Below are 23681 nucleotides of genomic sequence, written 5' to 3'. Positions count from 1 at the left end.
TGTGTGTGTGGTTCTAATTAAGCTCAACATGCTCATGAATATTAAAACAATGTGGCAGGGCAGGATTTAATGAGCCATTTGTGAAAAAAGTATCAAATTGATCATTTTTCTTGGAGTAAGGTATTATTGGAGACCTTGATTGGACAATATAATGAATGACAGGGACATGTCTAGAGCTGTTTAGTGGATACATGGGTGTGGCTGTGTGGAGCAGATTACCTCAGGATTAGTTGTTTTTATTTATTTATTTTCTTGTATTCATTTTTGTTGGTCCTGTAGCTGGAATCAGTATCTTTAAAGATAAGAAGAAGGCGTGTACGATCTGACACTGGGCTATTATTAATGAGGGATGCAGGGAGGTTAGGAAAACAGTAGTCCACTTTAGAATAGAATTGGCCAGGGAAGGATTGATCAAAGCATCAAGCGCATCGTCTCTTTTTGTCCTGTAGGCTCAGTCCCTGGCATTGTCTCATAGCCACAGACTCACAGGCTGTGCTAAGAATCGCAGGCAAGTTGCCAAAGTAGGTATAACTCTCCTTCTAATGCTCACTGTATGAAGGCAGTCTCTTAACTATTTAAATGTACCAAATGCATATTTTTATAACTTGGCATTTAGCTTGGATTTCCTATCTATGCAAATTTCAAACTAATCTGATCCACGTGCTACGAAGTGGCCAAGCCCACCCATGGTAGGGGAGGGCGAATGGACCATAACGTTGAGGGCTAGGGGCACGTTTTTGACATTAAATATAAAAATAAATATGCATTTCTTCGGTCATAATGCATTTTGTAGCTTAACACTGACAGGCTGATAACTCATTACTAGGTGTGGGATTCTTTTGATCACCAGTCTGGTTTGCGAAAGAAGATAATGCAGTGAGCAGCAGAGTGAGGTGTGAGGCAGCGTCTGGAGTGGAGTCCCTGCAGGAGTGGCCGTGGCTGTGTTGGGGGGGCTTTTTCAACACCGAGGAATACTTGCTATTAATCCCCTAGAAGAGGACTAGGAATCTGGGTGCATATGTTGTTATACTCATACACACACCATTGGCATAAAAACGGAGAAAACAAAAATGTATATTGTAGTGGGAACTCACCTGGAAAAAGAGTGGGTAATGCTTGGATGAAAAGGGGTTAAAACCGCATCGTACATTTTTTTTTTTTTTTTATGTCAAGAGAAGCATCAACTTACTCTAGCATCTTCTCCCATGACTTTACCTTTAAAAGTAACCAATATCAATTCTGGAATTAAAAAAGAGCAAGAGAGACATTTATACCAGATTGGATAGATTTATAGACACGGCTGAAATTATTTATTGATTCATGTGAATGAAAATGAGTAAAATTTATTTTTTTCTTTTTGTGAAGTTGCCAATATGCCTGTCAGTGACACTGACTCTGTTGTACGTGCATTTGATGGCATACCTTTTTTTGGTTCTGTTTTGTTTCTCTGGACTGAGCAGGCTCCAGCTCTGGCCCTTTGCGGAGAGCAAGTTCACCACAGCAGCGCTTTCCAAACATTGACACTTCAGTTCATTTTTCTGTGTCGCAAACCACATTGCAATCTAATTGCAAATGGAGTAGCCACAGACACATGAAGACTCAGGCCAATGTAGTCCTTGTATATACTTTTGTTATGACCGTGGCCTCCCCATAAAAATAAATAAATCACATGCAGTTTCACTCAGAGGGCATCAGTTGCCTGAAGGCCACAGTCAGCCCTGCACTGTTCACAGTACGATCCTGAGCACCACACACAGGTACCATGGGAGTGTCAGGGAACATTTCGTTGTGCCTTACTACTACATGCCATGAAAGTTTTTACGTTGCTGTGAAAGTTTTTCCACAATGATGGAGTCCCCCTATACTGTATCTCCCAGGGTTCCCCGATTATGGTTTCTATTCCTCGCCCAGCGACCAGCGGGGGCCCCCCTGCTCCTTTGCGGACTATGGCTCCCTGGGGCCCCAGGCTGCTCAGATGCTGAGTGAGCATGCCACCTCCGCCAGCAACTCTCCCCTCCATCACCTGCACAGCCCGGATCAGTTTAAGAGCCCAGGTTTGTACCGCGTTTCCTTAATTGATTGATCCATTAAGTAATTCATTAATTCAGTCATTCATTTTATTTAAATAAAATTTAAATAAAAATAAGAATTAAATAAACATGTAAATAAAACTTTTTTTTTTTCTACTCCTCTTGCAGTTGGGGGGGGTGGCCTGTAATGCACTGCATGCTTAAGTTTATTTATTATTATTTTATTACACACTTTGAGCACTTTGGAAGCAATATATATGTATCTTTCTATGTATATGTACTGTATATGAATGTCTATGCGCATCTGTGTTCTTAAAACAGGCTTTATTGGTGTCCAGGCTGTGGCATTTGGAAAACTTAAGTATTTGATGTTGTTAAAGTCACAGAGCTGTCTGATGACTGAAGGATATCGCTGCAGCCTCGTCTCGCTGCTCACTCAGCTCATGATTCAATTTAATTTGGCATCACTTCCAGCAAAGACTGTAGTGCATTTAAAATGATTTAACAGTGACCCATTGTACAAACAGTTTGGTCATTTGAAATCAACAATTACTTTTGCTTGTTGTTAAAATAACGAGTAAATAATAGAAGCAGGCGATGGTACTAGGTTGTACTAGAACTGTAATGAAAAGCAGTGGCATTCAGATCAATGACTTTGAGGATCTGCACACTAGGCAATATATACAGTACATATATAGACATACATGTATATGTATTACATACCCATTATTGCAAAACCGTGTAGCACGATTTGTTGCTATCACTGGCTCCTGGTTTTTGTACCACCTGCATAATTTAATAAAATTCATCGTTCAGAGATGGAATTGGATTTTGGAACGCAGTAGTTTAATGAAGTGCTCTATTATACAAACATGGGTATCTAATTAGTTACTCGAAGCAAATTGTTTTTTAGCGTTCCCCTCCTGTGTGCTGTGTGCACAGACTTCATTCCCTCCGACACCGAGACACCCTTCCGCTACTGAACCCCCTCCTTGCTGTGCTATTTTGAATTTTGTTTGTTTGGTTTGATTTGATTGTTTGCTTTGGCTTTGTGGGTTTAATTAATTGCATTTTGACCAGAATTTCTTCAGATGTCTTTTGTAAAGTACTTTATGGAATAACGGAAGTAATGAAATAGAGACTGAGGTGCTGATGTCTCTACAGCATTAAGTGTGCCATTGTTTTTCATTGGTTGCCCTTATTTTCTCTGTTGGCCGTATTTATTTAATTATAACTGTACTATCTTCAGCCTGAAAGTGGCAAGTAACAAGGGATATTGTAGGCTCTCTTCACCTCGCTATTAAAGTGTTATGGTTGAAATCAAGCTGGTATCTTGAGATTGCTTGGCCCAGAGCTTTTATCTGCCATTAAGAAGGGTAAATGTTGACTCATTGGTTTACCCTCAGCTAATAGATGCAGGAGAACTGTCTTCTTGTACATATGTGGGTGTGTTAAGAAATGTATAATAGAGTAAACATTATTCTAAAGTAGAGAAGGAGTAAATGAAACACTAATGCGGCATGTTTACAATAGAACCTAAATTGTGCAAGTTCAAGATGAATCGTGGCTGGGTTGCTGTGCCTATAGATATATAAAAGTGAATCCTAAATCATCAGACGGGAGATGTTTGCAGGCTATACCTGTGTATAGTTTTATAAACCAGTTTATGAGGAAGTGTAGACTGTGGTGCTGGTGCGGTGTGGGTGCACAGGCGGGCAGTGGTGTGGTGTGGTGATTGTTGATGCAGATCAGACTGGGAACAGGATGCCCCTCAGCCTTCATATTTAAGGTCCATTTGTTTTGGCAAGAGATTGTAAAAGACATCTAATATCTGCACTTTTTCTGGAGATGATATTACAGATCCTGGACTTGATCCCGGACACTGGATTTTCTTTTTTCCTCATATTTCCAAATTAAATAAATAAACAGCGACAGCAGCTGAAACGCAGGGTACACAAGCAACCTGACAGGATGCTATTTGCCCTGAATTTGTTAGTACTAGCAAATACTAAATACTAAAGTATTCCTGTATTTCAGGGAGATGTCTAAATGTGCTATATGAGGGAAGGTAAGATAATGCAATCATATGTCCACATACTAATTTATATAGATTTGTTCTGTTTGCTGGTAGAAACTCTTCTGTGTGCATTACAGTGTTCGTGTTCTGTCTCAGCGATGTTTGTGTGTAGCCAGTCACCACAACGCCAATATATCCAATCACCACAGGAGTATTTAAATACTGCATCTCCTCAACCATGGGCTGCATCTGATATTCATTTAGAGACTAGAGGAGGGGCAGGGCAGCCACTTTCCTCTTTGAACAATGTCCCACTCCCATTAAAGAATCAAGACAACCTGTGTTTTTCACCAGGAGAGAAATAAGACACCTTCACTAAAGTTCACGGCAGTTGTGTGGCCTATGGAACGAGTGATGCTGTAAGTGACGGAAATGCGTGGGGGGTTGTTTCCAAAGGTGCACAGCTGGACAACAGCGCCGTCAGACCACAAACGGGCCCACGGCCGATATGACTACAGTGAGACCAGCGGGGTGCTGAAGGCCCTTTGGCTGAAAACAAGGCTGTTCACATTACTTGTGGAGTGCTGTGCAGTCACTGTATTGACTGACAGCTGCCATGTGGTTTGCACCTGAGGCAGAAGTTTTTGAATTAATTAGCAGCACAAGAGTCTCTTGTTGGTATGGCCCACAGTGCCAACATCACATATAGTCTGCACTTAGCTATCCTGCCTGGTGTGTTTTTCCATGACTGTTTGACTGTTCTCCTCTGGAACTGAATTGTCTTGTGAATTCTGTGCAGGTACAGTACTGCATTAAGTTTTAAATAGCTGTAACTATCAGCGCTCCTGCAGCTATAGTTCAACATGCTTGCCTCTCACCTGGGAGCTACTGTGTCTGTACTTCACTGTAGAGGTCACTGCATAGAGAGCAGGGTAATGTGTGCAGTGAGAGACGGAGCTGGACTTGCCTCGGGGCGTTCTTCGCTTCCTTTCTCTCCCGTTTTGTTTTCCATCTTCCTCCCGAGTGTTACAGTCCCAGAGTGGCGGCTGTGTTAAAACTAGCCAAGCTGCGGCTCCCTGGAGCAGTCTATGTGAGAGGGCCGCCAGGTGCCTCCTGCCAGTCTGGCTTTGGGATTTGTGCAGCCGTAATGTGAGACATGCATGTCTGCAGATGTCTGAGGGATCGCAAACTCATTTACGTTCAGTGAAAATGGGCTACTTGGCTGATCAAATAACCTCAGATAGTTTTACATCATATCCCTGGTTGGCAAAATAAGCTTTAGAAGCTTCAGCACAGGCTGCACAAAGTTATGCTTTTCTGTGGTGCGCTGTGATTAATAATTTGTTATTTCTCGGCTGTTGCCATTGTGGGGCTTTTTTAAAGGAATGTATAACACGATCACATCTGTAAGCAGTAGATTCTAGGCAATTAGATGTACAGATGTCTTGGTAGATTACGAGGCACAATGTGGATGTAGTAAAACCAGCAGGAAGTCTTCATCTGAACGGTGGGCTGCAGATCTGAAAGCTCACAATAATATTGGATTCAGGTGCACATAGTATTTAAAAAGGAAAACATTATCACCGTGATGTACTAAGTAAGTACTAAGATCACAGGAAGGGTGTAAAGTATCTATAATCAGCCTGATACAGATTAAAAGTCAGGAGACTTGTGACTTTTAGTGGGGGGGGGGGGATTTACCTTACAGGTCTGCCAGTGTTTTGATGTTGCTTTGTAATCAGAGACCTGTCTGTAAAATCTCTGCAAAAACAACACTACTACTACCACTACTGTATGTTCCACAAGGCAGTCCCAATCATTATAATTCCTGTTTTGCTATTAAAGGTAATGACAGAAGCTGTGTAGCCCCAGGGTTAAATAAAACACAAATCCTGTTTCACATGGGAAGTCGAGCTTTGTGCTGTTCAACAGAATCTACCAATTATAATAATAAAAAAACAATTACTGTTTAAACTAAAAATAGCAGTAATTGCTTAATAGTACACAGCCTTATTGGGACTGCACAGTTAAGATAAGAGTGTGGAAACCAATCATCAGGAAATGCTTGATATTTACCCGCAATGTGACTTTTATGAGATTTTTAATTTTTATTTAATTATAAATCTGTTTTGGAGGGGAAAGGGAGATTACCTCTTTGGTCTCGCAAGTTTCATCATCTCATAATACCACAGTGAGCTGGTCTCATGAAGTCTGGGCTCAGATGCTGCCCGTTCCTCCCTGCATAGTACAGAGCTGCTAATTTCTCCACCTCAGATATGTATTTATTTTGGTGGATCTGGGCTGTTGGTGGATCTTCAGGATTAAGGGTTTGGAAACCATAATCTACAGCACTACTCTGTCACCCCCTGCTGTATTAGATCTCAATCCTCCTGAGTGTGACTGAAGGGAACCACTAGGAAGCACATTGTTTCCTCACAAATTAAGGTTAACATTTGTATTTATTCATGTTGTCTGACTTGTTAATAGTTTACGTGCAGTGACTTGCCATTGGGCGAGCTACATGTTTCCTGTAGTGTGCATCTGCAATGTGAATGAAGGGACAGTGTGTCAGTCCAGGGATGGACATCGTAGGGGGTTAGATGGTGGTATGGGGTCACTATTCAGACACGTCCGCCTGTGCTGCACACTACACTAACCCCAGCAATCTCAGAGACTGCTATTAATGTGTTATCATTATTGCTACACCTGTGCCATTGGCCAAGACTGAGCGCAGAGCCACTTCATCATATTTACATCTGGGTGTCATACATAGACAAGCTTCAGTTAATGAAATAAAATAATGAAATCCCCATGGTACTGTCTGAAGTTTTAACAGTCAGTTTTTAGGCAGCAGTGTGGCAGTTTTGGGGGAGGATGGGGGGTATCTCTACAGCCTTCCCCTGACTCTCCTCTGTTCTCCTCTGAATCCAGTTTAACATATAACAGAGTCTGCTCTATTAAGTATTTTTTTATTTTAATCTCATCATAAGGCTTTGACATCCATATGTGCACAAATAATTTACCTGTGCTAGCTGGTAAATGGTTATTTTCCTATGTTTGTGGTGTAGGATTTTGGTGAAAGGTATAAAATCATGTCATTTGTGCAAATATTTGACCAATGCTACTTTTAATGTCAAAATGCTTGGCGCACATTGGATTAATTCAACAGTGAGGGAATTTGTTAGATACTCTGAGAATTTGCCTTTTAGTTGTTGTCACTGCTTTTTCATTTAGTCCAATGTCATGAGTTCAGGCAGCGGTTTTCAGTTCATTGGTGATGTAGTCTCTGCGCGTCTGCAGTTTCTAAAATGCACCGCTCTGCTTTGAGAATGATTTTAATAACTGTTTTAGTGTTATGAGTTTTCAAATGCAGCACATTAAGTCTTTCTCTCAATGAATATCCAAGTAAACTAAAAGCTGCCAGCTTCGTAAGAGCCCCATTTAATATTCCTTTATTAATCTGAGTACAATTTAGTGCTGTTCATAAAGAAAGATTCATTCTGCACAAGTCTTAAGCACTGCAATTCTTAATTGAATGTACGCCCTCATTTTTATTTGTTTATTTGTCTTCCAAGTGGTTAAAAATGTAAGGTCATCTGAAGCTCACTGCAGTAGTGGCTCAAGTGGTCCATAACAATTATACCAATTAAGACTTTTTTTTCTTTCCTCCCTCTCTTTACTTTTTAATTGCCAGTGTTATTGCACTGGGATCTTCATTAGTCATTTTATTTTGACACGAGTCCTACTAAGTTTCCTGTGTGTATCTGCAAGGTCAAGCAGTTGTAGGTCAGTGACGGGGGGAGGGATTGCAGCCCGTGACGTGCTGTGTGGTATTGTTTCTTCTGTTTTCCAAAAGCGCCAGGGTAGCATGCCACCCATGTGTCTAATTCTCTGTCTTCTTATCAGTAAAGGGATTATATCTTCTAGTAGCAGTTGTGGTTTTCAGGGGAAATATAACTTGTAAGAAACAGGCATTTTGCACACTTTACCCAGGATACCTCCAGTAATTTCCTTCCTGTCAGTTACCAGTCAGACCAGATACCCTTGATACTGGGAGGTAGATAATCACCATCATTTATTTAAAGAAGAAGGGGGGGGAACTCTCAGAACGACAGGTGTTGATTAGACTGGGGTGTTGTGCAGAAATCCCCCATGCAATTTGTGAAAGGGATTCATGAACTTGGATTCATATTTGAGAATGTACAAACTCAGAATTCTTTAAAAGGAGGAGTAAAAAAAATCAAAAGCGTGCAGTTATGATAATGAAGGAAACTAAAAGTCTCTTTCGACACACTTGCAAGTGTTTTACCATCTACAGGGACCGTGAATGAAATTTCTGAAGCTTAATAATAATCTCCATTTCTAACCTCAACGAAACAGCACACTGTGTAGTCTTTAACACTAGATCCTTTGTAGTTTGCATGGGATGTGAATGCTGTCTAGACGTGCCCAAACAAATTCTGCATGAGCATCAAATCCGATGTCAAAAAATGTCATATTTTTTGTGACAATTTGGTGAAAATGAGCACCTTACAGTCTCTGGTTTTAAGTAGTGTGTTGAATGGTTGTTTTTATATACATTTATATATATATACACGTATGTATATATGTATTTATATGGGGCTCCAAGCTTCTTAGTTGGTAGTATGGGCTGAATATCATTGAATTCTTGCTCATGTCTTTGATTTTGCATGGCCTTGGAATGTTTTTTTGTTTATTTGTTTTTTCCAAAGTTGAGCCTAGGGTGTGTGTGTGTGTATATATATATATATATATATATATATATATATATATATGTATATATGTATATGTATATGTGTGTGTGTATATGTATATACATATTCTTCTTTTTTGTTTAAATCTGAAGTTATTCCAGCTTTAATTTCTAGTGGTTTGGCTTCTTGTTCTGTAAGTACTGTGCATGCTAGGCTCATACTCAGCTTTTATCTCTGCACACCAGTCCTGAATAGCTACACTGCTCAACCGAATTTTGGCGCCCCTGCTTCCCCGGCAGGCACCAACCCGCCGCGGCCCGGAGGCTTCCCCGGCGCCAACAGTCCAGGGCCCGTGGCTGACCTGTACGGCACTGCCAGCCAGGACTCCGGTGTGGGTAACTACATAAGTGCTGCTAGCCCCCAGCCCGGATCCGGCTTCGGGCACAGCATCGCTGTAAGTACGCTGCAGTCATTTCACCCGTGTCATGTCTCTCCATTTGCTCTCTCGTATGCTTTTATTTTATTTCTGTTTAATGTAATCATGTCCATCTGATGAAGAATGTGTGTGTGTGTGAGTTTAAAGAAGAAGAAAAAAGGCAATGCAACTTATTTGCTGAACACTGAAAATGCACCGCAGCCAGCGGGGGGTGGGACGAGAGTCTTGTGTTTAAAGACGATATTTGTAGAGCTGTCTGGATTATAACACCTAAGCAGAGTTAACTGGGCTTTGTTTTGTGACGGGGTGTGACGTTCCCTCGAGTCCACTCTGATGGCCCCGCTCCTCCTGTCCCCAGCCTGTCCCCCCACGTCCTCTGAGCTCACACTGGACACTCAAGGTTCAGGACTCTCATCTCAGGCCCAGACCCTTGGTCACGTCTGCACAGTCACAGGCAGACAGGAATCCCATGCTGTGAAGAATTTGAGCACTAGCAGCTGATACTTAACATAATAAAAATACAATTAGTACATGATTTATCCTTTGTAGGTATATTAACATTTTAATTAAAAAAAAAAAAAAATAGAAAAAAATGAAAGGTGCTCAGACAGCAATGTCTAAATGTAACATCAGATACATATATATAGAGAGAGCATGTGTGAGCTGTGTGGTGCTGTACACACAAACACAGATTTATACACACATATGCAGGACAAAAAATGAATAAAGTGCTTTAATACTTTAGTGTGATTTAAAACCACATGCAGATCAAGCACACGAACAGCACACAATCTGTTGTAAGCCTTAAAAACAGCAGGAAGGTGAGGCTTGAAGGAAATATATAAAATATAAGTTTATCTGCATCTGCTATTGTATCCCTTTAAAATAATGTTATATATATGTAGAATCTGAACTGTATATATATTAACAGAGATTGCAGTGTGACAGGTGGAAGTGAAACACTAAGCTCTGATCTTTAATTTCATATTCCTTGGAGCCGTGCTGCTAACTCAACAGGAAGCCTTTGCACAATATTGAGGTGCACATTTAAAGTTATTTTCATGTGGAAATTCCTACAGACTACACTTAACAGGTGTCCCAGCTAATTGCGTAACAGTCTGAGCATTTAGTGTGCATTGCCTTTTTTCCATTCATTTTTATTTTATAAGCACTAATTTAACAATCTGTGAACTTCGATACCAACTGTCATCAACTCTATGCTGTGTTAGTGTGCCTTTGTTCAACTGCCAACCAGAAGGACAATATCCTGACATCAGGTCTGTCATAAAAATAAACCCCTTTCTCTTTTCCTTGGGAAACCCTTGCTAGTCGACAGTATTAGCCAAACTGAAAGACTGTAAGAGTATTCCAGGAGTTCCTTAACAACTGAATTGTGCCATGCCTGTGCAAGGCAATTAGTACTAGAGTTAGAGAGTACATTTGCACAGAAACTGCCATTTAGTAATCTGAAAGGTGTAAGGAGTTAGTCCTTGTGTTAGGTGAAAAAATTGCTATTTCACACTTTCTTAGTTCAATAGATATATCTAGAGATGCCCGTTAAGTAGATTAAAAAGTCCCCACACTTAGAGAGTGTCACAGGGAAGTAGGGTCTCCTTGCCCTTTAAAACCACTGAGATTCATTATTTTAGTTCCTTTTATGTTTAACCTTTATAAAATATATCAATAGGTTAGAAGGAACCAAAGGAACATGTAAGCATTGTTTAGACAGACGGGTAACTATAGAATAATTACTACTTTCCTGCAACACGCAGTGAAAAAGAAAAGAGGCTTTCTGAACTTCGGTCCAAAACCGAACTTCAAGGCATTTTTGTAGTCACAATTTGAACAAGGGCTATTGTTTCGGTAAACACTGACTTACTGTAATAACTCTTCCTTAATCCATTAATTTGAGGGGTATTCATGAAATCCTGATGGAAACGCAGCATGCACAATCTCTCTGAAAATTGCACTTCCACTGTGTTTGCAAAACAGATGGAGCATTCATTATTTTTGTAAGTCATTTTCAGAAGAGGCAAGCGGCCTGCCATTTGTCTTTCAATGCTAGGACTTTAACCTCCAGGTGCTGAATACAAGTTATGCATGTTTCAAAATAATACAAACTTCTGCACAGTCAAGGCCGTTACAGACATCCTGATGGACGCATTGCGTGAGGTGAGATTAACATCTCATTCCTCTCTGGTCAAAGCTTGTAGAGAAATATATTGCTGTACACCAGGACTTGACAAAAATAAACGTGCTTTTTATGGGGCTACATTTCTGGTTTTCACTGCCCAAGACATTCAGAATAAATGAAACAGAATTAAAATGCTCTTTTCCTTATCTTCATTGATATATGTAGCGAAAATACCACTACACTTCAGGAGCTAACAGATTGCCATCCACTGTAGCCATAACCTTGGACTCATATCTACACACCAGTGGGCCATGGCCTGCTGGGCTGCCTGTAACACAGAGCAGTCTCCAATAAGCAGTACAGAATAATCCCGGCTGAACAAAGGACAGCATGTTACAGGATATGGAAAAGAGGCTTTGGGGTTTTATCAGTTCACAGCATTTTTATTTTTTTTGTCCTTCTGGTTTGTAATCAATCTTGGCACAAAGATATTTTCTTGTTAATATTATCAGAGATAATATTAATACAGAGTGTCCGTAATGGGATAGGGATCTCAGATGAGGGGGGAGGTTAATATCAGGATGTTGGTATTAAAACAGTTGAACGTCACTGTACAATACAGACGTGCTGCAGTGCGATGACAGCTGCAGAATTGGCGCTAGCATTTAAAGCCCAGAGTGGATACTCAGAAAATGACTGTGTATTGTGTCCACAAGGTTTTTGCATGGGAATAAATGTGCATAATGCATTGTCGAGAGCTGAGTAATAACAATATGATGCTCTTATTATATGTGCAGAGGTATATTCATCACAAGAAATTCTGATGATGTTGCTAAAGAGCTTTTGCATGCCTTGTGATTTTATTAATATTGTCAATGTTGGCATGAATGTGTATGACGCAAAACAGGAAAGCCTAACCATCTCTGAAACAATTCTTGCAAACATAAAGGTTTGCATTAGCAATATTGCCTGGTTGCACAATGCTTTTATAGAGGCATTTTATTAACCAGGATGACAACAGAGCAACCTCCCTGGTCTTATGTAAATAAATTCAAAAAGTTAACATAGCAAATCTGTGATTTTATTAAAACAAAACAAAAAGTCACACTGTATACAATAACCCAATTGTGCATGGTTTTCTGTTCTGTGCTATGTATGTAATGGTTGGGCTTCGTAGCCTTCCAGTGTCTCCAGCATCAGTGTTGTCAGGTTCGGCGATGGGTACACGGAGGATATCCCCTATCATACGCCTCGGCTTAATCTGAGAGGCCTATGTGCAATGAGATTCTGTGGGTGATCTCACTATAGCAGAGGAACAATCCTGAACCCCTCTGGTAAATAACAGGGTGGCCTTCACGCCTCATCCTGGGAAATCTCTAATGGTGGCATCGACTGTACTACAATGGCTCTTTCGTCATTGAGGATGTCTGTCGGGTGCCCTCCGTCATGAACCTTTCAATCACATGCAGTGAAACAAAAACTACCCCCCAAAAACAACAAATTGGTCCTTAAGACCAATGGATAATTGAATTACCTGTTATTTCCTTTTTTGGCTCTATACAATCCCTCCGCAGCATCTCTTTCTACATAAACCAGAATAATTCAATGCATTTATTTCCAGGCCTCGATTGCTCAAGTCTGTTTGCAACAATTCGCACAGAACTCAGGGAGGGCAATCCAATATCCAGTAGCCACTGCCGCTGGTTCTGCCTCTAGTTCAGAGCAGTGTTGAAGGCGGCCTGGAAACCTGGGACACTCAAAATAGGGTTTAGCTTTGCAAGGAGACCAAATATATGATACTGTTGACAGAGGTGCTGCGGGGCTGTGTGCAGTGCCACATAAGAGACCGCTCAGAAAAAGTGTATTTTTATTTAACACTGTTTGCTTGTGTTCTATGTTCAACAAATTGGGCAAAAGATCAGATATCTGCACCCAATGCAATGCTCAATTTAAGGGTCTAGATATGTAAATGCTCATTCATGCTGGCAACACACAAGCCTATGAATAAAATATACTCACCAGTGATAGTTTTTTTTTTTTCCTCTTTCCTTGAAATGCATACTGACACAGGTACTAACTGTACACTTTTAGGGCCCGTTGATTGCGACAGCTTTTACAAATGGATACCATTGAAACCTAACGGGGTTGGTTGCCATCTCATTTGAGGTATTATGTGCCATTTATATTATATAATAGTCATTTCTCTCCCTGTTTTTATCCACTCATTTACTTCATTGTAGATTCCTGTGAATCAGCCTTTCTTCCTTCATTCTTCCATGTTTTTTAACCCTCTATGGTATGAGCCTTGCACAAGCATATTAAAAACTTCAAAACGTTTTTAATAGCGTGTGAAAAATTATATATATTTATTAAATTACATTTTTAAAAGAAAGAAATTGTAATCTCTAAATTTAATTTAAAATGTATATTGCCATTACGTTGTCCTTCATATAGAACATTTTAATTAGTATTTATATCAACCCATAGAGGGTTGAGAAGTCTTCTCTAGTTCCTACTCACCATCTTTTTTCTTTTTTCTTTTTTAAAGCTGAGCATGCATGATATTAAAACTATTCCCTTGGTTTACTGAAATTGTTACTGTTGCTTTCTCAGAAGTCTTGCTTAGGCCCAGGTCCCAGCTTAGTTTTTCTCACAGCATTTCATCAATCATTTAGATTCTGCAGTGAAACCATACATCGCCATTACCGTATTCAATTCATTTGGCAAATGTGTGATATTGAGGTAGAATTGATTATTCAATGTATGTGCCATTTTTCTAATGTTTATTTTAGTATTATTACGTATTAAAATATAAAAGGATCTTAGCAAAGAGTGTGATCTTGTTCTAATGTTAGTATGACTTGAGAGAAGTCTTTTAGTTCAGTTGTGTTGTCTGTGGTTTAGCAGACCTCTCGTACCCGTCGATTGATGTCACTGCAGCTTGAGCAGGAAAAGCCATGACGAGTCTAGTTCCCGAATGTCACTGTGTGACATTTTGTACATGATACCTAATCTGAGAGCTGAGAGAGTGACAGTGGAAACCAGACCTTGGAAAAGACTTTGCCATCTGTCTTTGTGGAGTGTTTACAATGATCTATTCTCAAATCAAAGGCTAATCTTAGTGTCCGTTAGTACTGAAAGAAACTCGGGGCTGGTGCTGGTGATTGTAGAAGAGTAAATATACAATGAGTGAGTGAGGGGAGAGTCCCAGCCTGTGTCTGCTGCGCATGTGGTGATGAATTGGGATTTGAAACTTGTACCTGCTTCCACATGATCTCATTTCAATAGCTGATGCAATTTTTCAGGAATTAACTGTTGAAAACTGGAGCCCTTGTTGTACGTAAACAGAAGTCTTGGTGTGAGAGCCATTGCAACCTGCAGTTCCTCCAGTCGCTGAATTAACCAGCTGAGAATTGCACTTGACAAAGCAGTATTTGTGTTTTCAAGGCCCATGAGGTGTATATCTCTACCTTAAACCTATGCTTGGATGTGTTTTTTTGTTTTCATAACTACCTGTGGTGGTTGTGCCTTGTACTTGCCATTCTCAGCCCCTTTCTCTCACTCTGTTCTATCCTCTCCCTCCTCTAAAGACTTGCTGTTGCGTAATATCACCGGCTGCTGTTACGCGAGACCCTGCACAGCGCTGAACGGGTTCTCCGACTCCCCTATTAATGTTTACACAGCCGTACATGCTTACAGCAGCCCCAGGAATTGCAGCCTGGGACCTGAAGTGTTAACTCGGTGACGGTACAGAGCCAGGGGCCCCACCGCGTGCACCGCACAGCTGCTCCACTGCTGTTCTGTGGTCCTGGTTGAGGTTCTTTAGCATCATAATCTGCTATGTGTCAAGTCCTATAACTCAACCCCCCTCACGATTCATCCTTGTGTTATTTTTGCAACCTTTTTGAAAGCCTTGTGTTTATGAGTAGTTAGGTTCCTCTTGCCAATAGCTACTACGCAATGGAGGGAAAGTGTGTCTCAATAAATATTCTATTTATATCGAATAGTTTGACTGTTATAGTTGAGAAGCAAACTTTGAAGGTTAATGGAGATTTAGCCAGAAGTAGGAGCTGTAACAAAAATGGCAAGTCACTGCTGTGATATTTAAATAGACAATCAAGTATTTAAAGTAAAGATCTAAATTGTTTTAGTTGATGCTTACTTACATTCAATTCAGTCTTTTCTAGGCTCTTTTCTTCAAGAGGTTCCTCAAACACTAGATTTTGTTGTTTCATTAAGAGCAGGCTCTGTTGGTTAGACAGTCTTTCAGTGTGATGTGCCAGAGGAAGACTTCAAGGCACTGTGACTCTGAAGTGTATTGTGTGGGAGGAAAACACGAAATCTCTATATTCTTCCTGTTGTATGTTACCCCGTGTGCACAGCATTAATTGGAGCCTCTGTGTGAACTGAGATCTGGCTCCTCCCAGTTGCTTGTCCCAATTAGTCCTACCATCGATAGTCTCACCCCTGTCTCTGCTCCTCCGCTCCTCGCCCGCCCAGCCTGGCCAACACCATCCATCAGTCATGGCTACAACACTAACACCAACAGCCCTCAGATGAACTGGAAAGATTATTGGAATGAAATATAATGACTATACCATTCACCAATGAAAATTTCTTTTTTAATATTCTGAAAAGGTCACAGGCAAGTGTTTAGTGTTGATAGCTAACTTCCTACAGATACTATTATTATATGTCTTTGCAGACACCTTTAGCCAGGATGACAACTGCAATACATCAGATTATTTGTACATACAATTACCCATTTATACAGCTGGGTTTTACTGTACCTTCCTCAAGGGTACAACAGCAGTGCCCCCACCTGGGACTGAACCCACAACCCTCCACACAAGAGTCCAGAGCCCTGACCACTAATCCACACTGTAATACCTTAACATCACCACTGCAGTATCTTTTCCCTTAGTTGCCTTTTCAAAGTATTTTTCTGAAATGTATCACATTGAAACTGAAGCCCAATGTTTTCCTTGTAGCTTCCTCACAGCATCTTGTAGGAACAATGGTTAATTTTACCAGTTATTCTAATGCTCACATTTAAGAGGGCAAAAACTAATGTCATGTACTTATATGAATTAACTAATTACCTTTAACATATCAATACATTTCTTAAAATACTGTGAAATTACAAACAGATGTAATATGAATTTGAGGGATGCATATAGAAGTAGAGAAAGCAACAGTAATCATGCAGTTTGTGTAAACATACTCAGTTGTGTGTAGCCCTGAGAAACGTTCATTTCCAGAATGAACGTAACCGATAGTGGTGCACATTGAGAGGAGAGTTTGGCGCTGTGTTTGTGTCTCGGCAGCAGCATGGCCTGTGTTCGGTCTGAGCTACTCTGTATCTCCATTAGCAATTAACCGTTGGCTATGTGAAAGACTCAGTAAAGCCATAGTTGTATCCCGCCAGACCTTCTGAAGATGGCTCCTTAACAAAGCCAGGGCTCCTAAAGGGCCAGGAAGCACCGCATAACTGGACAGTACCAGACATGCACCTGGCTGTAGTGGTACTGCTATAGTGGAATTAAATAACAACATCAGCTTCTGTATTAAACTCACAGTGTCTTATGATTGTTAGATAAATGTGCTACAAATATATATATTAATCATGAATACAACTAGAAATATCCCCATCCTCATCAGAATGACTTGATAGTTACGTAATGAGATGTAGCTCAGATGCAACAATACTGTCAGCGATTACACTGTGAAAGGAGACTTGTGTTAAAGCGCTGTTTGCGGCTGCCTAACCTACTGCCATGTCTGTGTGTTTGGCTCAGCAGAGTATATCGGGAGCTCCAGGGAAGACAGGCCGAAGTTTCTAATTGGTTCTGTATACAGGTGATGTCATCCAACTTCAAGCACTACAGCATCACCACGGGGGGAGGCGAAACTGGAGGTGGCACACCACAATGAACAAGTCAAGATCATCTCAGAAAACCTGCTGTACTATAACAAAAACCTGGCTTTTAAACCCTTCGATCCTTCTGTAACCCGGTAACTTGGTTTAGGAGGTTTTTTTGTTTGTTTTTTTTGTCCTTTCTTTAACACCGTTGAATCACATTATTATTATTATTATTATTATTATTATTATTATTATTATTATTATTTTTCCCTTGTAGTCATTGAAGTAGTTCTAGGAGGAATAACCCCCTTAGTTTGGTTTCAATTATTTGTGTACTTTTAATTTTTTCTCATAGAAGGTGTAGGATATATGTATAAACTGACTTAAGTTTTTTCTTTTTTTGTTTTTTCTCCTTTTCGGGGCTTAATATGTTTGAAACGGTTATATTTTGTTATTTTAAACTTCGGTACCGATCCTTAAAAACTATCAAATCTTCAGGTTGTCATTTTTCCAAACATAAGCAAACGGATACAGAGTCACAAGGCTTGAAAACAGAATAGGATTTAATTCAAGTTATAAAAAAGTGAGAGGGTAACTAATACATGTTAGTGGTTTTGTTTTTATTTCTTGTGACGTCTTGTTAAACATAAGTATACCTATTTGGGGCAATAAGGAGAGGACTACAATATTTTCACAGTCCTTTTTTTTATATAAGTGTTGTTTTTGTTGTTGGAAAAAAAGGTGATATTATAAAGTTTTTTTCTTTGAATAAATTGTGAATTCAGATTAAAAAAAGAAAAAAGAAAAATATAACTGTAAATATTATTCCAGTCACTGATTATAAACTATTACGAAAGAGAGATACCATATTTTTGTGATGGTGTATGTCACACAGGCTGTACTGTGCTAGAGAGCAAAGAAAAAAAGATTTTAAGCTCTATACGGTTAACAAAATCCATTGGTAGCACAAAGGCCATGACTACCCCATACAGGATTAGAAAATACGAAACACTGTTAGCTTGCTCTGTAAATACTATAGGCCTCATAACTGTACGAGTGTCATACCAGCATATTTACTAGTTTGTGAGTTCAGATGTGCACAGCTGAAAAAAAAAGAGGTAACTGCTCAGTTACACTCCACAAATTTCCATTCCCAGACTGACAATTGCAAAAGAGCGACAGTCCTCAATGTGATGCTCATGAATTTAGAATATTTTAAAGAAAATATCCAAAGCACACTTTTATTTACTTTTTATTACTTTTGAAATCTACGACTCTTGGATCGCTGTCCGGACATTTCACGTTGCTCTGTGCATATTACAGCTTTTATACTCCACGAGACGACGACGAAAAACAAAACGAGAACTTTTCCCTGTTTGTTCTTTTCTAAACAGAAAAACATGCCTGATTTCAGCATAGTTAAGGCAATATTAAAAGCTTGTTTTTCTTGATCCATTTTGAGTATTCTTGAATGAATTAGGAAGGCAGAACTTTTTATACAATTACCTCAGTGCTGTGAGTTTTACCTTAGAAGCGTTGACAGATTAATTTATTTTAGACGTAAACATTAAAATAATGAATGAATAATACAATTTAAAAAAATCATTGCACTGTGACTGGTAGGAAAGAACTGACATTTTCCTATTTGCACATGTTTAATGTTGGCTGTTTTAAATGGTCTTTACTAGGGGGTGAAGTATGAAGGATTATGTTTAATTTAATGTTGCTTTTTTTCAGTATAAACAAACACCTGCAGAAGCAAACAGATTTTCATTTTGGTCAATAGCAATGAGAATCGATATATAGTGCTGACGTGTTGGGTTTTTATTGTTTGGATATAATATGCCAAGTTTTAATATTTTATACACCGTTTATAAATGTTGGTATTTTAGATACAGCCAATAGAAGACACTGAATACAATGTTAGTATGTAATCATAGCTGCTGCACTCATTCTTGTAAAAGGTAGGGACTGGATTAGCCAAGCTAGAGCAGAGGCATTCTAATGAGACGCTTTAAAAACGACATTAAGATTTTTAAAGACGATAACCAATTGATTGATGTATATGCTGATGATATTCTGTTTTTCCTGCTGCAAATTATTTTATATTTAATTTTATTTTTTGGTTTTTCTTCTGTTCAGAACAACCAGGTGAAGCAAAATGCTGGACGCTTTTTAAATAATAAATATGGAGACTTGATCAAGTAATAATTTAAATGGGAGGGGGGTGGGGGGGCGGGAAAAGAAGAAACAATGTTAACTGTTCATTCAGATGAAAAAAATCATGAAAAAAAAATGAAAGATGATGTTCCCTTGAATGATTTCAATTTATGAATCAGGGGATTTTTATTAATATTTTTGTGGTTGTTAATAATAATTATAATAACAATAATAATATTATAATGTACTGTACATCCATCAATTTCTCTCTTTCCATTCCCTGTCGCCTCATAAAATAATCTTTTGTTGATCATCAATGTATTTCAGTAGTGTGTAAAACCGCAAAATTACCTTGTAACAGCGTGCTGTCTTTGATGCCAGTGTAGTGGTCTATACTCTTTGTCCTTTTCTCTCTCTCTCTTTCTCTCTATCTCCTAGTAATTAGTAGTAGATGTTATGTAATTAAGATTAAGAAATAGATGTAGTTATTAGCAGATTTAGGACCAGTAAGGATAGAACTTTCTCTTATTAATTAACAAAGTTTAAAAAAAAATTGCTAACTAATTATTTTAATAGCAATTTTATTTTATTTTTTCCTTTTTTTTTGCTGATCTCACATGGTTTCAACTAACCAAAGCTCTCACAGAAGAAATATAGAATAATTGCTGTAAGACAGAATCTTAAAAAAGGCATTAATTGGATCCCCACCCTTGAATGTTTAAAAAGGGGTGTGCCATACTACCTTAAATGCTAACGCTAGATATGCAAAACTGTTTTATTTTTAATTATTTTTTAAGAGGGACACAAGCTATAATTATGAAAAAAAGATGATTTTATTACGTGAAAGAAAAAAAAGATCATATTTTTTTAGAAAGTTCTAACAAAGTTGAATAATAAAAAAAAAAACCTGTGTAATATGTTTTGATGTTTGTACACTTTAAAAATATCCCAGTTGCCCATGGCACTACTATTTTTGGATACTGATATGTTTTTTAAATGTGTCTGCCTAGATTAATGAGTACTTTAGTTTTCACTCATCAAAAACATCATTTGAAGATTTTGTGAATTATTTTTATACTCTGGAGGGCACCAGTGTCTTTATTTAAATCAAAAGGACTGTCTGGGACTTTCCCAGGAAGTGGAGCAAGGTGGACATGATAGGGTTAATGTGGAAGGTTTTGTGGGAAGGTGACTTCTGAGATTCGCATCCACGACTAATGCTTTAGATGTTCTGCAACGTCACATATTTCTCATTAGTCTAGAACACCTGAAGATGTGCGCTATTTTTATCGTCCAGAAAACCCTGGCAAGTTCCGCTTCTAGAAACACACCCTGAACAAACGACACGACGCTGAGTGCGAGACGGGGCAGCACGATCTCAGAGTTAGGGAAAGGCTGCATACTGCGCCTGCTGTTGTGCTATTGTCAATCTACTCACCCAGTGTTACAGTGAACTGCGGTATTGTGAGATAAGGTATAGGTGTTTGTGTGTGTATATAGATATATGTGTGTCTGTATGTACACAAACACACACACACACACACATATTTATATATACACACACACACACATGTATGTAGGATACACACACATTGTATATGTTTTAAACTAGCAGTGAAGAATAAACAACTAGGTTTACCTCAATCACAGACAGCTGTTCACCCTGCAGTTTAAGACTTTTCCTGCAATTACATTTGCATTAAAAGCGTAAAATTCAAAATTCTCTGTTTGAGTTCATTTCAATTCCCCCGACCAGTAACTATGGAGAAATAAGGTTCGTGTGGAGTAGCAATCCTGCGTGAGCGCATGGCAAAAATCATCCCCCAAAATCTTCCAGATTGATTTAGCTTTTGATTAACATGAAGACCTGGTGACCCTTTAAATAGTCCATACCATTTCTATTTGTGTTTGTTTATTTAATTTTTTTTTTTTTTTTTTTTAATTTGAACCTGTAGCTTGGACTTTAAGGTAGCATGGCTCTGTTGCTGTAATTTTATTTTTCATTGTACAGCAGTTTACAGCTGATGAATGTTACACATCTTGCTAGACTAGTTAATTCATTGGATAATTGTTGGTTTAAAAAAATAAAAATAATAAAAAAAACGAAAAAATAAAAAAAAACGACCTGGAAGGTGTTCAGTGATATTGGGAGTGTACTACCGTATCCATTTAAACTTGAATCTTGAGGCAAGTGCTAGGGAATGGCCGAATGGTCATCCCAATATACATAAGATACAACGCGCGCGCGCGCGCGCGCACACACACACACAGACTATATGCGTGTATATAAATATATTGTTTATGTGAAACTTTTTATCTGTGTTTCATTGTGTGAACTGTAAACTTTGTGCATTCCACAAAGAAAGCAGAAACCCCTGCTTGCCCATCGTGAAAGACTTCATAGCCAAAACGTCTTTCCATTTTCTGTGACAAAACAACAGGATGTGTTTTTTACGATAATTACGTCAGCGAGAGTTTAAGCTTTTCTCTGTTAGTTTGAAGATCTCAACCCTCTTCCACAGTAGTGACAGTGAAGAGGTCATCGAGCTCAGTGTGATGGTCACAAGACGTAACAACCGCCTTGAACGAAATGAACGAGCTCAGCACCACATGATTTTGCGCTAAATACCATCCGAGTTGCCATATTGGGGAAAATGTAATAAGTCGTTCATAGCAACTCCTGTATCTAAACCTGGTCTTGGTGGTGAAACATTGAGAGGGTGATCTTTCTTCCATTTAATTCTCAGAAACGGACGTGCAGGGCCGTGTGAATTCTCTCGCCCACTTGGCCCAGTTTCAGAGCGATCACAACACCGTGTCCATTCCTAACACTTGCCCATTGTTTAATGTTAACGGACTTTAAACTCGAGAACTGACTGAAGTGACGTCTGAAAGCATCTTTCAGGTCTTCTTGTATGGCTTGCTCAAGCCCTGTTGTAAAATAAACTACGTGGATGGGGGTCTCTCACATCACAGATGTGGAAAGTATAATTTTATATTTGTATTTTCAAATAATAATAAAAAAAATGTTTGTGAAAGGTTTCCATCCTCTACTGTGGTCCAGAAATCGATGTGTTTGTCTGGAAAAAAAATAAAAATAAAATAAACTGTTTTGAACTGTTTCATTTGTTGCATCTGTCTTAAAAATACAATCAATCAGTTGTGTTTGCATTGTTTATTTCTTATAATGTAAAATGTGGGAAACATTACATCTTGTGCAGTGCCAAGCTTTTTGATTTAATGAGAAAACACATCCTTAATTGTATGTACTGTCTACACTTTTACAAATTATTCAGAACGCATTAATTTACACTGTAAAAAGTAAAAAATATCGAATGCTTTTGTCCACAGAAATAGAATAGAACATTGCCATTTTTATTTAAAATTCACTTTTTCAGTATCATGTATTTTCCTAGACCGCAATTCTACATGTATATTTTTATTTTTACAAAACATGCACATAATCTGAACCAGGATAAACAAGCTGATTCACATATGTTCTTCGGTCTCAATTGTGTTCAAGGTTTGCTAAGGCTCAAAAGCAGTTGTAAGGATTATTTGCTGACAGATTTTAAGTAGCTGTCTTTGCCAGACAAGCTTATATCTCCAGAAAAAAGAGATGAAAACTATACCGCAGAGACACGAGGAACGCACAGAAAGGCAAGGACGCTCCAGAATCACAACCCCGGCTCTGATGATTGGAAAGTTGCAGTTTGGATTCCTTTATTAATGGTTTTATCAATGAGTTCTGTGCACAGGACCCGTGATTGGGACCTCAGGGCAAGATAAACAAAAGGGAATTGTTTCTGCCCCTGAATTTAAAATGGCTGAAACCTCTGAAATTGATGCCTTTGACATTTGATTTTTGGTTCAACAGCTGGGGAGCTCGAATGACAATATCTGGCTCATCACCCCGAGAGGAGCAGTACTCCAGCCACACACTAATACCATTCAGCACCGACACACTGGGCTGCTGTGCACAGGGGCCTGACACACAGTGAAATAAGCTTCTTCTGACCTGACCACCACACAATTAAATTCACCCGATATAGCTCCCTCCAGCCACTTTACATAAAAGTTAAAATTCACAAAAAGACGAAGGAAAGCCATACGAGCACGTCCCCACTCTCAGATTGTGACAATGACTTTTATAGGTTGGTGTTGTTTTCACACATCCCCTTCTCTCCTCGCTCTCCCCAGGCTTGTGCGAATGCCCCCACAGACTTCCACCGAGCTCTGACACATCCCTCCCCCCCCACCTCCACTCAGGTTCATCTCTCGTTAATGAACACGGCAGAGACAGTTCAGCTGGCGTGACCCTGGCCT

At 39.2% G+C, this 23681-nt stretch overlaps 1 protein-coding gene across 13 annotated transcripts in view; it reads left to right on the top strand.

Annotated features, from left to right (window-relative positions):
• msi2b (musashi RNA-binding protein 2b) overlaps window positions 1-22477 on the top strand; it is a 222844-nt gene extending 200367 nt beyond the window's left edge. For 3 of the 13 annotated variants that reach the window (XM_066695941.1, XM_066695932.1, XM_066695940.1), the window contains 4 exons: window positions 1878-2054; window positions 9008-9216; window positions 13424-13498; window positions 17134-22477. In XM_066695941.1, coding sequence (XP_066552038.1) covers window positions 1878-2054; window positions 9008-9216; window positions 13424-13465 — 428 coding nt within the window. In that variant the 3' untranslated portion in view covers window positions 13466-13498; window positions 17134-22477. Of the gene's footprint in view, window positions 1-1877; window positions 2055-9007; window positions 9217-13423; window positions 13499-17130 lie in introns of all 13 variants that reach the window. The other 10 variants (XM_066695933.1, XM_066695931.1, XM_066695939.1 and 7 more) reach the window with 7 other exon arrangements.
• The last annotated feature ends 1204 nt before the right edge of the window (window positions 22478-23681 follow it).

Source organism: Amia ocellicauda, chromosome 22 (genome assembly GCF_036373705.1).
Source record: "Amia ocellicauda isolate fAmiCal2 chromosome 22, fAmiCal2.hap1, whole genome shotgun sequence".
NCBI classification, from domain to species: domain Eukaryota; kingdom Metazoa; phylum Chordata; class Actinopteri; order Amiiformes; family Amiidae; genus Amia; species Amia ocellicauda.
The sequence above is the reverse complement of the archived record's forward strand: the minus strand, read 5'-3'. Positions and strand labels throughout refer to the sequence as shown.